This window comes from Pseudopodoces humilis, chromosome 7 (genome assembly GCF_049639895.1).
Source record: "Pseudopodoces humilis isolate 2021_Gansu_Grassland_sample_001 chromosome 7, ASM4963989v1, whole genome shotgun sequence".
In the NCBI taxonomy this organism is placed as follows: domain Eukaryota; kingdom Metazoa; phylum Chordata; class Aves; order Passeriformes; family Paridae; genus Pseudopodoces; species Pseudopodoces humilis.
Genome location: NC_142206.1, coordinates 29,370,171 through 29,383,104, shown reverse-complemented (window position 1 = coordinate 29,383,104; position 12,934 = coordinate 29,370,171). Strand labels below are relative to the sequence as shown.

General features: G+C 44.4%; 1 protein-coding gene across 3 annotated transcripts in view; it reads left to right on the top strand.

Annotated features, from left to right (window-relative positions):
- The window catches only part of GALNT16 (polypeptide N-acetylgalactosaminyltransferase 16), a 74,296-nt gene that overhangs the window by 45,296 nt on the left and 16,066 nt on the right, over positions 1-12,934 (top strand). For all 3 annotated transcript variants that reach the window (XM_088058045.1, XM_088058044.1, XM_014252165.2), the window contains exons 4-10: positions 780-847; positions 3,240-3,305; positions 4,352-4,473; positions 6,516-6,603; positions 7,575-7,659; positions 8,690-8,793; positions 12,362-12,488. In XM_088058045.1, coding sequence (XP_087914171.1) covers positions 780-847; positions 3,240-3,305; positions 4,352-4,473; positions 6,516-6,603; positions 7,575-7,659; positions 8,690-8,793; positions 12,362-12,488 — 660 coding nt within the window. The remainder of the gene's footprint in view (positions 1-779; positions 848-3,239; positions 3,306-4,351; positions 4,474-6,515; positions 6,604-7,574; positions 7,660-8,689; positions 8,794-12,361; positions 12,489-12,934) is intronic.

The window sequence follows — 12,934 nt, the reverse complement described above, 5'->3', positions numbered from 1 at the left end:
GAGTTCAAGCATTTTAAATGAATGAGACTGATAAAGAAGTCAGAACTGAACTGGTCAGACTCCAGAGTACCAGAATGCTTTGATGTCTGAGGAGGGCAGAAGCTTTCCTCTGCTCTCCTTGTGCGTGTCCTGCAGATGCAGACTCATTGCAGACCCGAGGGTATTACATGGTATGGTGCAACTAACCTAAGGAAAGGGGCTGCTTTCAGCAGGTCTGGTGCTGGTTTGAAAGACAGATGGGTAACAAGCAAAAGAGGGAAAAAAATCCAAATCCAGAGTACTGACAATATTTCCTTCCGAAGAAGGGAATTTGTGAGAAAGCCTGAGCAGGTCCAGCTGTTGCACTGAGATAGAGCACCTTGCTGGGGAAAGTGGCAGCTCTTTATGGTCTCCAGCAATGATGACTTTTACCCAGAGGTTGGTAGATGGGAATAGCCATTGGGCTGCCTCACGCAGGTGGTTCTCTCCATTTCACCTCTGTTTAGGGGCAGAGCATGCTGCAGCATCCTTTGCTAGCTGCCCCAGGCAAGTCCCACAGTCAGCTCCTGGCTGTGAGTCCTTGAAAAGTCTGGCTGAGATACCATAGCTCTCTGGGATATTCTCACTTGTAGTTTGGGCCTGTCAGTGAACACTGATACAAGGGCAAGGTCACTGCTTCCACTTTACTGGAGTTTGGTATTCCTGCTGTAATGCATAGCACAGCAGATTTCTATCAGTCCTAACATTGTCATTATTATGGCAGCTCACAAAGTGGCTTTTTCTTTCCTGGGTCCCTGCAGTGTTCTGAACCGCAGCCCTCCCAGTCTCATCCAGGAGATCATTTTGGTAGATGACTTCAGCTCAGATCGTAAGTTTGGACCTATTTCCTTTACACTTATTTCTTCCCTTCTGTTTTCCTGGTTTTTCTTTGCTCTGTTGAGTCCCCTTCCCTCACAGATTCTCTCTTGTCTGTATGCAGGAGAAAAATAAAAGAAAGTCTCTATTTAATGTTCATGCATGGCAGAGACCAGAGCTCTCTTTTTCTTTCCATTGGGTATTCCTTTCCTGTCAGCGTGGCAGTTTTTGCTAGGTTGCCAGAGATCTCTGTCAAGTTCCATTATGCACCGTTTGGTGAGCCATTTAGCACAGGTATTTATGTAGCAATGGTGTACATGAGCAGAGCAGGCGCTTACAGACCAAGAGGCAGGAAGAGGATGCAGTGGAGCGTACAGAAAATTGCTGCCTGGGGTCCTGCAGGCAGGCCAAGGCGAGACTGGCTGTCTGCCTCCATGTGCCTGGGATTCCAGGTGTCCCTGTGGGGAGCTGTGGCAGAGTTATTGCTTTGGACAGCACCATACTTTCTTCTGCAGCTTGGCACAGGGATGGAGTGTCTACTGCATCAGTTCCACCAGACCTGCAGACTGGAGGCTCTGGAGTCTTTCTGGCTGTACAGTTGCTCTTGCTCCTGGCTGTTGTGTAGTAGTTGTGAGGTGGTGGGGATGGAAGACTTCTTGCTTCTCCCATGATGTGTTTAGATTCAAGGACAATCTAGTCATGTACCATTTATAATAATCATTAATTACTCCTTCATAGCACTTTGCAGATAGCTGTGAATGTCCACTTTGGCCTGCTGAGGTAAGGAAGCAATGCTATTTTGATTTTGCAGCTAAATGCTTATGTATCTTTGGCCACAATGAAACATTTTTAAAGGTGGAAGCTGAGATGAGGGATTTGAGATTCTGAGGGCCTTACAGTGTGTTTTGAATAAGTACTGAGCTGTTTAATTTCAGTGTTTCTGAGCACTTCTAAAAATCCTAAGTGTTCCACATTCTGCACCTAAAAATTCAGTTCTTAATGGGCAAAGTGTTCCAGATCAACAGCAATGGATTTCTGGTAACTGTTCTGCACAGGGTTCAACCAGAAGCTCCCATTTAGGCTCCTCAGTAAATAGAAAGCTTTTTTAAAGGCTCCATCCTGTCACAGTTCTTATTTTTTCACTGGCAGCTGGTTGTTTGTGGATATAGCCACTTCCCTGAGACACCTTCATGGAGAGATTTCAGCACATGTTTGAGGTCTGACACTTTGCTTTAACACCTGCCTCAGTTTCTCCAAATATACTGAGAGTTTGTAATCTCTGGCAAGTAGCTACAGGCAGAATGGTGTGCTCCACTCGTGCAGACTGAATAAAGGTTCTCATACCTGAAGTTGTGACTTGGCCAAGATAAGAGTGTTGCCTTCCCTTGTAACAGAGTTCCAGCAAAATCTTGATGCTCTATAATTGAGAGCACCTGCCACTTCCCTTGGATGATGCAGCATCTGCCAAAGTGTTGATGTAAGAGCAGTATTTCAGATTGCATTGTATGGAGAATGGAAATACTTGTACAGGAACGTGCTAAGAGGTACACTTTGGCTAAGGACCTTTGCGTTCTCCCCAGAGTGCTCAGTCTGTGGGAAGATGACAGCAGAAAAGATGGGGCATACGACATGAAAAGGAATATGGAACAAATATGGAAATTGAGGTGAATTTGATGGAGCAAGAAAAAAGAGCAAGTTAGAATTTGCTGTTCCTATGACATCTGCTAGGGCAGCAACAGAGATGATGACACTCAGTGCTTATTGGTATCTGTCTGGAGAAGGTAACTGTTCCTCTCCCTCATCTTCCCTAGGTAATGTAAATGAGGGATGCCAGGAGTTTGTGGCAAGCTGCCAGCAAAGCCCTTGGTCAGGCATCCAAGTGGTGGTGTCTCCAAGGAAGCAGGCCGCATCCCAGTGGCATTTATTAAATGAAATCAAGTGGAAACTGCCCTGAGAACAAACGGCAGGAAATACCCAGATGAGCCACTGAGGGCAAAGAGCAGATAAGATCACTTTATGTTACAGAACTCTCTTTTCCTTGGCACTTCAGTGATTTGCAGTCCTGCTTCCCTGTGCTCCCTCCATTTCATTGGTGCCCAGTGCCACGCTGGCAGCACATGCCCCATTGCTCTTGTGAAATGCCAAGCAGGGGAGATGGAGGCCTGGCTGCTCAGAGGATTGGGAAGCACGGGCTCAGCTGCCTGAGGAGGCCAGCAAGCAGGCAGTGCTCTTCTGTGTACTCTACAGACAACAGGATTGAGGCCATTAGGCTGATTAATGTGATGTTAAGTGAAAGCAGAATTTCCCCTCCCATGGAGAAGCAGGAGGACAGTTAATTGGGGCTCTCTGATGAAGCCAAATAATTCATGCATGTGTGCCAAATGTCGTTTTTTGCCTCCCCCAAGCTGAGGACTGCCAGCTCCTTACCAAGATCCCAAAGGTCAAGTGTCTACGGAACACCCATCGAGAAGGTGAGTGTGGAAAGCTTTCTAAGTGCAAAGATTTTGCCTACTTTTTCACATGACCCTGGTTGCCTCCCAGCTGCTTACATGTTGTTTCTTATAGTTAGAGTTTGTTTTTTCAGTATAAGCATTTGGAGGCTCTGTGGAGGGAGAACACAGCTTATCAACTCTCAGGCTTCTCATGTAATACTTAAATAATGAGAAGCGGTGTCCAGAGGCTTTGGCTAGAACAAGACCACACTTTAAGATCTTTATGAATAAAGACCCAGATGTAAGTCTTATCCTTTTAAACACAAGCTAACTCTTGCACTTTCAAGTGCAAGTTAACCAAGCTGTGTAGGAGACATGGGAGAAGGAAAAACAATCATATATCTATCATAAAGAAGTACAATTAAGGAAAGTTTTTTCTCATATATCTGCTACGTGCATAAATGACTCTGATTTTCCCAGGTGCTCTTTAGTTTGAGTCACATGTGCTGGCTTATTTCTAAAGCTGTCAGTGCACAGCAGGTTTGGAGGAAGGATCTAGAAGGAGAGACAAAAACCACTGTTTGGTTCACAAAGAGCATCCCATGTCGTGGGATGGTCTGTAAGAAAGTAAGGAGTCACCTGAGAGCCAGTCTGATATCTCTGCAGGGCAGAGTAAAGGACAAAGGGGAATAAAGCAGATAAGCAGTAAGGGAGACAAAAAGCAGAGAGCAGAATTTGGCCATGGGGAATTGGTGATGGAGGCAGCAGGGTGCTCAATGGGAGAGCAAGTGAGCAGGCAGCAGCCAGGTGTCTGTGGGGAGGACTGGAAGGGAAGAGCAAGGAGCCATGTGGAAGTTCCATGTCATGGACAGAAGTGACAGGAGAGGTCATTCATTGTGTGCTGGGAGGGCTCTTCTGACTGTCCCCCTGCTCTAAAGCTGCTCTCTGCTCCTGGTGGAGATGTGATAAAGGAGAATCACCTGCTCTTCCCCTGTAATGGCCACACAAAGTATTTTTTCTGAAGGAGGCTCAAATGTTTCCTTCCCTAACCTTCCTGCTTGTTTGCTGTCCTTTTCTCCTCACAGGGCTGATTCGCTCTCGGGTGCGAGGAGCTGAAGTGGCAACTGCTGACATCCTCACCTTCTTGGACAGTCACTGTGAAGTCAACAGTGAGTGGCTGCAGCCAATGCTTCAGAGAGTGAAAGAGGTGAGCACCATGTCCCACTCTGGGAGGGATGGAGCTGGCCTGTCCTGTGCTGTTGGATCCTCTGCCCTCACATGCATCAGCAGAGCTGCTGAGAATGAGGCCTGCCAAGGTACTCCTCAGGCAGGCTGTTACAGAGGAAGCACAGCCTGAGCTACACGGGCAAGAGATCCCTGATGGGATTCTGTTCTGCCAGTGTGACAAGGCAGGAGGTGCAGAGTGATGGGACACAATGCTGAATGCTGGAACCACCAACTTGTACCTCTTGTGTCCTGCAGGCATTGTGTTTCCTTGTCCTGTTCACCTGTATGTAGCACAGCCCCTTGGGCAGCGTACGTTGTGCAATTTTTCCATGGTTTCCATCTCCTTTGCTGCTAGACCCCACCCCCACCCCCACCTTGTCACTGCCAAAATTTTCCTTCCATTAATGTTCCCACTGAGCTGCCACCGTACATCACTTGCATGCAGGCAGCTTCCTATCACAGAGAACCTGCCTGTGAGTGCAGGGATGTCCCTTTGATGGTTCACTTGGCAAAGGATTGATGCAAGGCTGGAAGAATGAAAATGAGGTGGAAATATTAGCAGCTGTCACCCTGACTGCACTGTAGAGCTGGAGGGAGAGACCATACAGCTCTGCTGTAAGAAAAGGCAGGGGAGAGGTCATGGGAGAAGCCCTGCTTGCAAGTGGCTGTGATTGTTCCCCTCTGAAAGGAGGGTCCCATGAAGTAATGGGCCTTAGGAGAAGGGGTAGAAGCTTTAATGATGCTTTGTAAGCATGTCTGATTACTTTAATATGAAGGATCAGAAGAAGGTGAAACTTCAGAATTGATGAATTAAAAGCTTCTGCTTTTTATTCTTGTTCAATAAAGTCCATAAATGTTTAGTTTACTTACTAGTCTATAAATCAAGCTGCAGCACCAGCATAGGGGCTCCTAAGCAGAAAGAACCTCACTTATTTCTTTAGTGAAATATCTAAATTGCAATGCTAAATTGCAATGTGTGCTAACTCTAGTATGCAAATTTTTTAGTGAGCAGATTTCAAGTCAACCTATTTCTGACCTACTTCCTACATTTCTGATGTGCATCCTATTTCAGATTTCAGTCCTGCCCTAGCCAGTCCTGGCACTGATTGGTTGGAGCAGTGGCTGGCATACCAGGCTGCCAGGTGGGTGCTGGAGTCTCAAAGTGGGCAGACACACTCTGGCTGGGCAACCATCACAGCTCAGAGGGGAAAGTACATGAATCCTCTTACCAAGGATGTCCCATCCTAGCCAAGTGTACATCATGAGGAACTACTGCAAGGCACAAAATGAAGGTTTGATAGGAAAGGCACGAATGCTGGCAGCTGTCCAATAATAAGGTGCTGTTTCTGGCTTTGCCAGCTCTGTTTCATCTTACATGTCAGCTGTCACAACACTGTCTTTAATGCCCTGTCTCGTGATGTTGAAAAATTGTTCAACTTCTACTTACTAAAAGGATTCCAAAACAAAACTGGAAATGTCTATACGCGTTAATGGCAATAAAGTACTCACAATATCTTGATATTATAATGTATACAATGTGTCATATCTATTATGAAGTTTGCACTATGAATCTTAAATGTGGGGTCTTGATTCATAGCACTTCTTAGGAAAATGCTTTATTAGGGGTTTAATAATTTCTAGGCCGATGATAATGAGTTAATTCAAGGATGGCTGAGCAGAAGGTGTGCTGTCAGTAGATATTAAAAGCAAGCACAAAACCCTTGGGACAGTGATTGATGCCCTGTGACTTAGGCAGGAAATAAAGAGCTGTTTCTTAGCAGCATTCCCAGGTGTTGGAGTCCGACTCCATTCCCCACATCCATGGAGTGCAGCTGGCTAGTACCCACCATCTCCATGTTTGGATGTAGTGGCCACAGATGCCTTGCACAGCTACCAGAACCATATTGGAGAAACCAGACAAAGACTTACATGTGCAGCTTTGTGTTTCCTGATCTCTGACAGCTTTGCCGGACATTCAAGAAAGCCTGACTTTTTTTTTTTCCCCCTTTCTCTCTCTCTCAGGATTATACCCGAGTGGTGAGTCCAATCATTGATGTTATCAGCCTGGATAATTTTGCCTACCTGGCAGCATCAGCAGATTTGAGGGGAGGTGGGTATAAGGAATGGCCTATGTAAGTTAGACCTGAGGGATGGTGCATGATAAATAAGTTGTGTTCTCTTCAGCTTGCCAAGAAAACAGAGTAATGATCTTTCCTGACAGGTTATCTGTCCCTTTTTCTCTGCAACTTGAAAAGTCAGATCTTTTGAAGAGTTAGAACTAAACTCAATTAGTATTTTCCTCTTGAACTTGAATCACTGTCATAACATTTAGCAGTTTCAGAACTGCATTAATTGATTAAATATCTCACTGTGTCCTTACTATGCTACAAGTACTCTGGAGTCTGGCAGACACTTCCAGTTGCTGCTTTGATCTCCCAGGCTATCTTGTGGCATCTTCTGAAAAGCATTGACACCTGTCCCCTTACAGCTGAACCCTCTGCAGCTGTTCCTATGTTCACCCCACTTCCTGGTGCCCTTCTGCATCTTTTATGGCTGGGGCTCACTTCTGCACTGCTTGCCAGCCAAAGGATACCTGTCCTTTGGCTGGCCTTAACAATGGTATAAAGTTAGCGACTCTGCTGTGCTCCACTATCCACCCTAGGCCATCTGTAAGTACATGGTAGTCTTGAAAGACATGGTGGTTACAGTGATCTGCAGGCCTTTGCTCCCAGAATATGTCACATCCCACAAAGTCCTTCATTAAAGCCTCATAACTCTGGCAGACAGGGTTTGCCTTTGGTAAAACAAACTGGCCAGAATACAATTACATCTCAGCCTGACAACACTCTCCTGAAGGTGTGGAGTGAAATTGAGGAGAGGTCTGTAATGCTAAGGAATGAAAGACAGAAGCTGGTGAGGTTTATATTAGGATAGGCTATTGCCATTTTGGGTAGACTGTGAGGGAGGTCAGGGAAGGAACATACGGAGAGCCTGTGACATAAAGGTGCAGACTATCACTGAAGCTGGTAGTTCTTTTTTTACAATAAGAAAATAAATGTGGCATGTCTTTCTCCTTTTCAGGGTTTGACTGGAGCCTTCACTTTAAGTGGGAACAGATTCCTATAGAGCAGAAGATGTCCAGAACAGACCCAACTCAGTCTATAAGGTACATTCTGACAGACAGGGTACACTTCTTCAAATACCTTTACCAAGCCTTCACCAGTGTGGCAAGGGGGGTACAGGGACTGCCTTGCTGAGGACAAAATGGCACAGCGCTCACTGGATGATGACAAACTCTTCATGTTATTTTCTGAATACATTGAGGTCTCTACCCTAAGTGTGAGAGTACTTCTCTCTGAATATTGTAAGGATAGCGATTATTTACTATCATGCACTCCACCTCTACAAGCCACCTCTTCTTCTATATGTTTGTTCTTGTGTCCTCCCTAACTCAACACTCTGAATGCCTCAGAAATCGCTTTGGGGTTTTTTAATTACCTCCATCTTTCAGATGAAAACTTAAAGAATGAAGCAGATAAACAGTCATCCCACATGTGTAAAGCAGATCAGAAAGTTGAATCTTACCTAGTAATGTGGGCATAGAATTACTCCCACCTTCAAAATCTGCGTGTTCACAGACAAAAGAGATTCTGTTGGTTGGAACAGTTGATGCCAGCCTCACTGCAGGGTACTCTGAAACATGTAGAATATAACAAATCCTGATCTGAAGTTATGGTGCTTGTCTGTATAGGCAGACAGCTCCCTATTTCTTATATGAAAGTATCATTTAATTCCTCTGTGCAATTTGTGAGCCTCTGTTTTGCACTCCAGAAGCAATCAGTTTGCTAACAGCAGAGCAGTACATGCAGCAGCCTGTCACACCATGTCTAATTGGTGAGCGCAGTCATCAAACAGTGCCTGTCCTTCCTTCACACTGTGTTTATTTGTATAAATGCAAAAGACACAGCATTACTCTTGTAGAGCTTGCAAAACCATCTAACAAAGGCATGAGGATGATCTAGTGAGAATCCATCTCAGAAACCTGCTGCAGGCTCACATTCCAGCTCTACTATTTTTCTCTTTTAAATGAGGTATGATTTGTGAGGACTGGACAAATTTTCTGCCCTTTAAAATTAGGTTTGTGGTGGTACATATGTGTGTGATTATTTTTTCTGGATTTCTGTTTTCTCTTCCAGAACCCCTGTTATAGCAGGAGGCATCTTTGTGATTGACAAGTCCTGGTTTAACCACCTGGGAAAATATGATACTCAAATGGACATCTGGGGAGGAGAAAATTTTGGTAAGTTTAGGATGTCTGAAGGGAATGACACACTAATGCAGAACCACTTCCCAGTCTTCATTGCTTACCAGAGCTTTTATTGTGAGACATCTGATCAGCATGTCAGTGTAAGGTTAGGGACATGGTCAGGTAATCCCCAAGAAGGTCAGAGCTGTATTGGTGTGAGCATAAAGTATGTGTGATCAGGACTACACTCTCCTACAGGAATAGGTTCTATTATACAGGAGCTTCCATAGTACAAGAAAGGAAGAGGAACCTCCTGATATTTACATTATTGCTCATTTTTGGAGAATATTCCTCCAGTTCTTCACATGACAGCCTGTGTTGCCCCAGCTGTGATGTGGGCAGCCACTCCTGCAGCCTCCTCTTATACCTGTTCTTCTCTTGCAGATAAATCTGAATTGCTCTCCCAGCTTGACAGGTCAGAGAGATATTTTTCCTAATAAAACAAGCTTTGTAAATGGAATTTGGCTACAGATAGACTCAGAATGCAAACATTTAGAAGCAGGCTAGGGCATCACAAACATCTGAGGAATTCAGAGGCTCAGTGTATGTGAGCATGTGAGTCTGTCCACTCCCATGCTGTTTTAGAGCATGGTACTTAAACACATCTCCTTGCACTTAATAGTGGCACAGATATTCCAGGCATTTCTCTTTGCCCTGTTGAAGGGATGCCGCAATGTCACCAGGTGTTAATGATAAAAGCAAGATGAGTGTTGAAGAGAGGTTCATGGAGACCTCAAGTATTTGGGGCATTCATTTAGAAATGGTGCAGATGGAGCTGAGGAGATAAAAGCCTTACTTTTTGTAGTCAGCTGAAATAGATCTCTCTGTAGCTAACACTGCAAAAAAAGCCCAAAAAGTCTGTTTCTACAGGTTCCATAAATGTCGCAGATTTGTAAATAAAACCTTTCAAAGAAGAATTTGTATGATGTTTCTTAGCACCCGGAGAACCAATTAGAAAGAATGAAATAGTCGGGAAGAAGAAATTTTGTTTCTCTGAACACAGCTGGGAGAGCTGCCTCTCTCTGAAATGCTTTCTAAAACCATTAAATAATATTTTGGGCCGATAACAGACTCTCAAGGTACTACATTTTAGAAACAAAATAACTAATAATGAGTCTTCTCTGTTTTCCCAGACCTTGATTCAGTTTTATGGTATTTGTTATATTAAAAAGAGATCTTAAATGGTGCTGGCATTGGAATCTCAGCAGTCCTAGTAGTCCTAGTCAGCTAAGCACTGTGACAGAAGTAACAGGAAGCCTTTACCCAGGCATAAAGACCCCCTCCCTTATGTCCCTCAAGAACAGAGCCAAACCCAGCTCCTTGCCATCACTAGCCCTGCTCCAGCTGCAAAGCCAGCCACTTGGCCATTCTGCCAGCCTCTGAGCTGTGACTGTGTAAGAGCTGTAAACCCCAAAGATGGAGAAAGAATATTTCTTTAGCCTTTCCTCTGTCTGTTTCTGCCCACCTGGGAGTCCACTGTTGTAGTTTGGTCCATATGTCAGTAGTATGATGCTGAGTAGAGCTCTCTGCTCTGAGTAGCAGTGAATTATTTGCATGCTCACAGCCATTTCTTCCATATAGGGCTGATCAAAACCACAGAATTGCTCCACAGAATTTTCTTCATTCTCCTTGAAATAGCTCCTGTAAAGCCTGGCAGTGTCTGGGCCAGAGCTGTGAGACTCAGCCACATGTACAGAGCTTGCCAGTTTTGCCTTGCTAGGAGGTTTTTCTGTCAATTCAGTGTATCCTGTCACTTGTCCCTCATCCTCCTTCAAGTATGTTGCTGCTGAAAGCAGAGGGATAGAAACCAACCTGGATTTGACAACAAAAAGTATTAATTTTCTTTGAAGAATTCAGAATGGTTAATTTAACCTCTTAAAAAAACAGTTTACCATACTTAATTGAAAACTGGGTTTTCTGATCAAGGAAAAATATTGATAATGTTCTGAAACATTATTTTTACTAAATATTACAATTTTGAGTGGGAGGGGACTGTTTGAATTAGGCCCTCATTTGTAGATGAGATGAGAAGGTGGTTCTGTCTAAGATGGTGTGAGAAATCCTCTCCTTGGAAATGGGTGTTACTTTTAAGTTACACTTGCCAAACTGAGAGTTTTGTTTTGTTGTAGGCCAAAGTGAGTCAGAAGCTCATTCCAGGAGAGCAAATGTCAGCTTGGACACATCACCAGACAGAAACTTATGTCTTGGGTTTTTTTTTATTTATTTGTTTGTCTCAAAAAACCCTTCTTCTCTTCAAATCTGGAACTCCCTGTTAAAAAGAGTTGGAAAATAATTAGGTCTGGATAAGAGTCAGGAGAGAAAAGAGCTAGTAAGAAATACTACAAAATACAGTCTAATCAAATGGGTTTTTTTAACTGAGACGCTACATTAAATACACCATCTCCCCCCACCGTAAAATTCACTGTTTGAACTACCTCTCAGTATGCAGAGAGGAAAGCTACGGAGAAAGATGAAAGTTGGGAAGATGTTAGTGTGTGTACACGGTTTCAAACATCCATTAGATCAGGATACATAATTTATTTTTAATTTCTAAGCATCAGAGCCACATAAATCAGGCATTACTGGAGGGAGATCCCAACTGAGTAATGTTTTTTAAGTAATCAGGCAATACAATCTGAAGCCCTTTTGGTAAAGACTACCAAACCACCCATCTAATTTTCATTTTCCTTCTTCCTTCTCTTTCATCACCACATGAATTGAAAGTGGAAAACCCCTCTGGTCTGGCAGTGATTAAACTTGTGAGGACAGACCCATAAGCTTAAGCAAGGTCACATACCTTCTGTGATGCAAATAAATGCCTGCACATCAAAGCTCCATGCTCTTCTAATCCTTTAACAAAATGTTGAATCTAGCTTCAGGATAGGGTGGATTTCTTCAAGTAGCAGGATTCTCTCTGTATTTTCATAGTCATACTATATGAGATTGGTACCTGCTCTGGGCAGTTCCCCCAGCAGAGGCAACTGCAACACAGTCAGATGCCGTATTTCATTAGTACTAGAGCCAACCAAAATGAGAAGAAGGAACTATTGTTGGGTGGATAACATAGAGGGAGAGGACTTAGCTCTAGACATTGACTCCCTCTATACCTTCGTTTTGTTCTGTTCTTTCCCCTTGTCGTCTAAACTCCTTTTCTTCCTCACGTGATTTGCTTTACACTGTAAATTCTTCCTTTTTATTTCCATCTATGTGTAGGGATGAGTAACAGAAATCTGAAACAGGGTGTGTGTGGGGGGAGTGGTCTCAGTCTGTTGCCAGATGCCATCCTGAGGGCCTGACATCCTGAGCAACCTTGAAGACCTGGTCAAATGCAAAGGTGTCTCACTGAAATGAGACCAAAGAGAAGCAGGACTGGAGAAGGCTTGGAAGTCCCTGAGCCAATGGTTGCCTCCATTTTAACAAAGGGAGGACAGTTTCTCAGCTCTCACCATGGCATTGCTTTCCCTGATTTTGCTGTTGCAGACAATACACCTAGGGCAGTGGGGTAAGAAAATCGCCCTTCTTGGAACTGTTGCAGCTGTATGACTCTTGGGGTCTCTTCCAGAGCTCTCTTTCCGAGTGTGGATGTGTGGGGGCAGCTTGGAGATTGTTCCCTGCAGTCGAGTGGGACACGTGTTCAGGAAGCGCCATCCCTATGACTTCCCTGAGGGCAACGCGCTGACTTACATCAAGTAGGTGTCGGGTAGTTCTGGGAGCAGCCAGGCCCCCTTTGTGTTGGGCATGTCTAAATAACTGAATTCTTTGTTGTGCTTTTGCCTGGTAACGGAGAGCAGCTTTTGGCTGAGCATCTGTTCTCCATGGAAGGATGAGTTGATGTTTTCTGTGAACAAAACCTGTTCTCTTCTCTGCTGTTTGTATTAGTGTCTCTTACTCCTTCTCAGTCTCTGGTGGGGGGTGGGGAGCAGTGTGCCAGAGAGGCACCCTGGCCATTCACAGATGCTGCCCTGTGACATGTGCGTGGGTATCAGCAGCCCTTGGACATCTCTGTTGTCTCTGAGCTGTACATGCTCTAAGATAAACCCTGAGGACAATTTCTACTGCAGGACAGATGGGAAGAGAAAAGAGATGAGATGAAGTGCTTGACAACGAAAGTGGTCAAGCACTGCTGCAGGGCCCC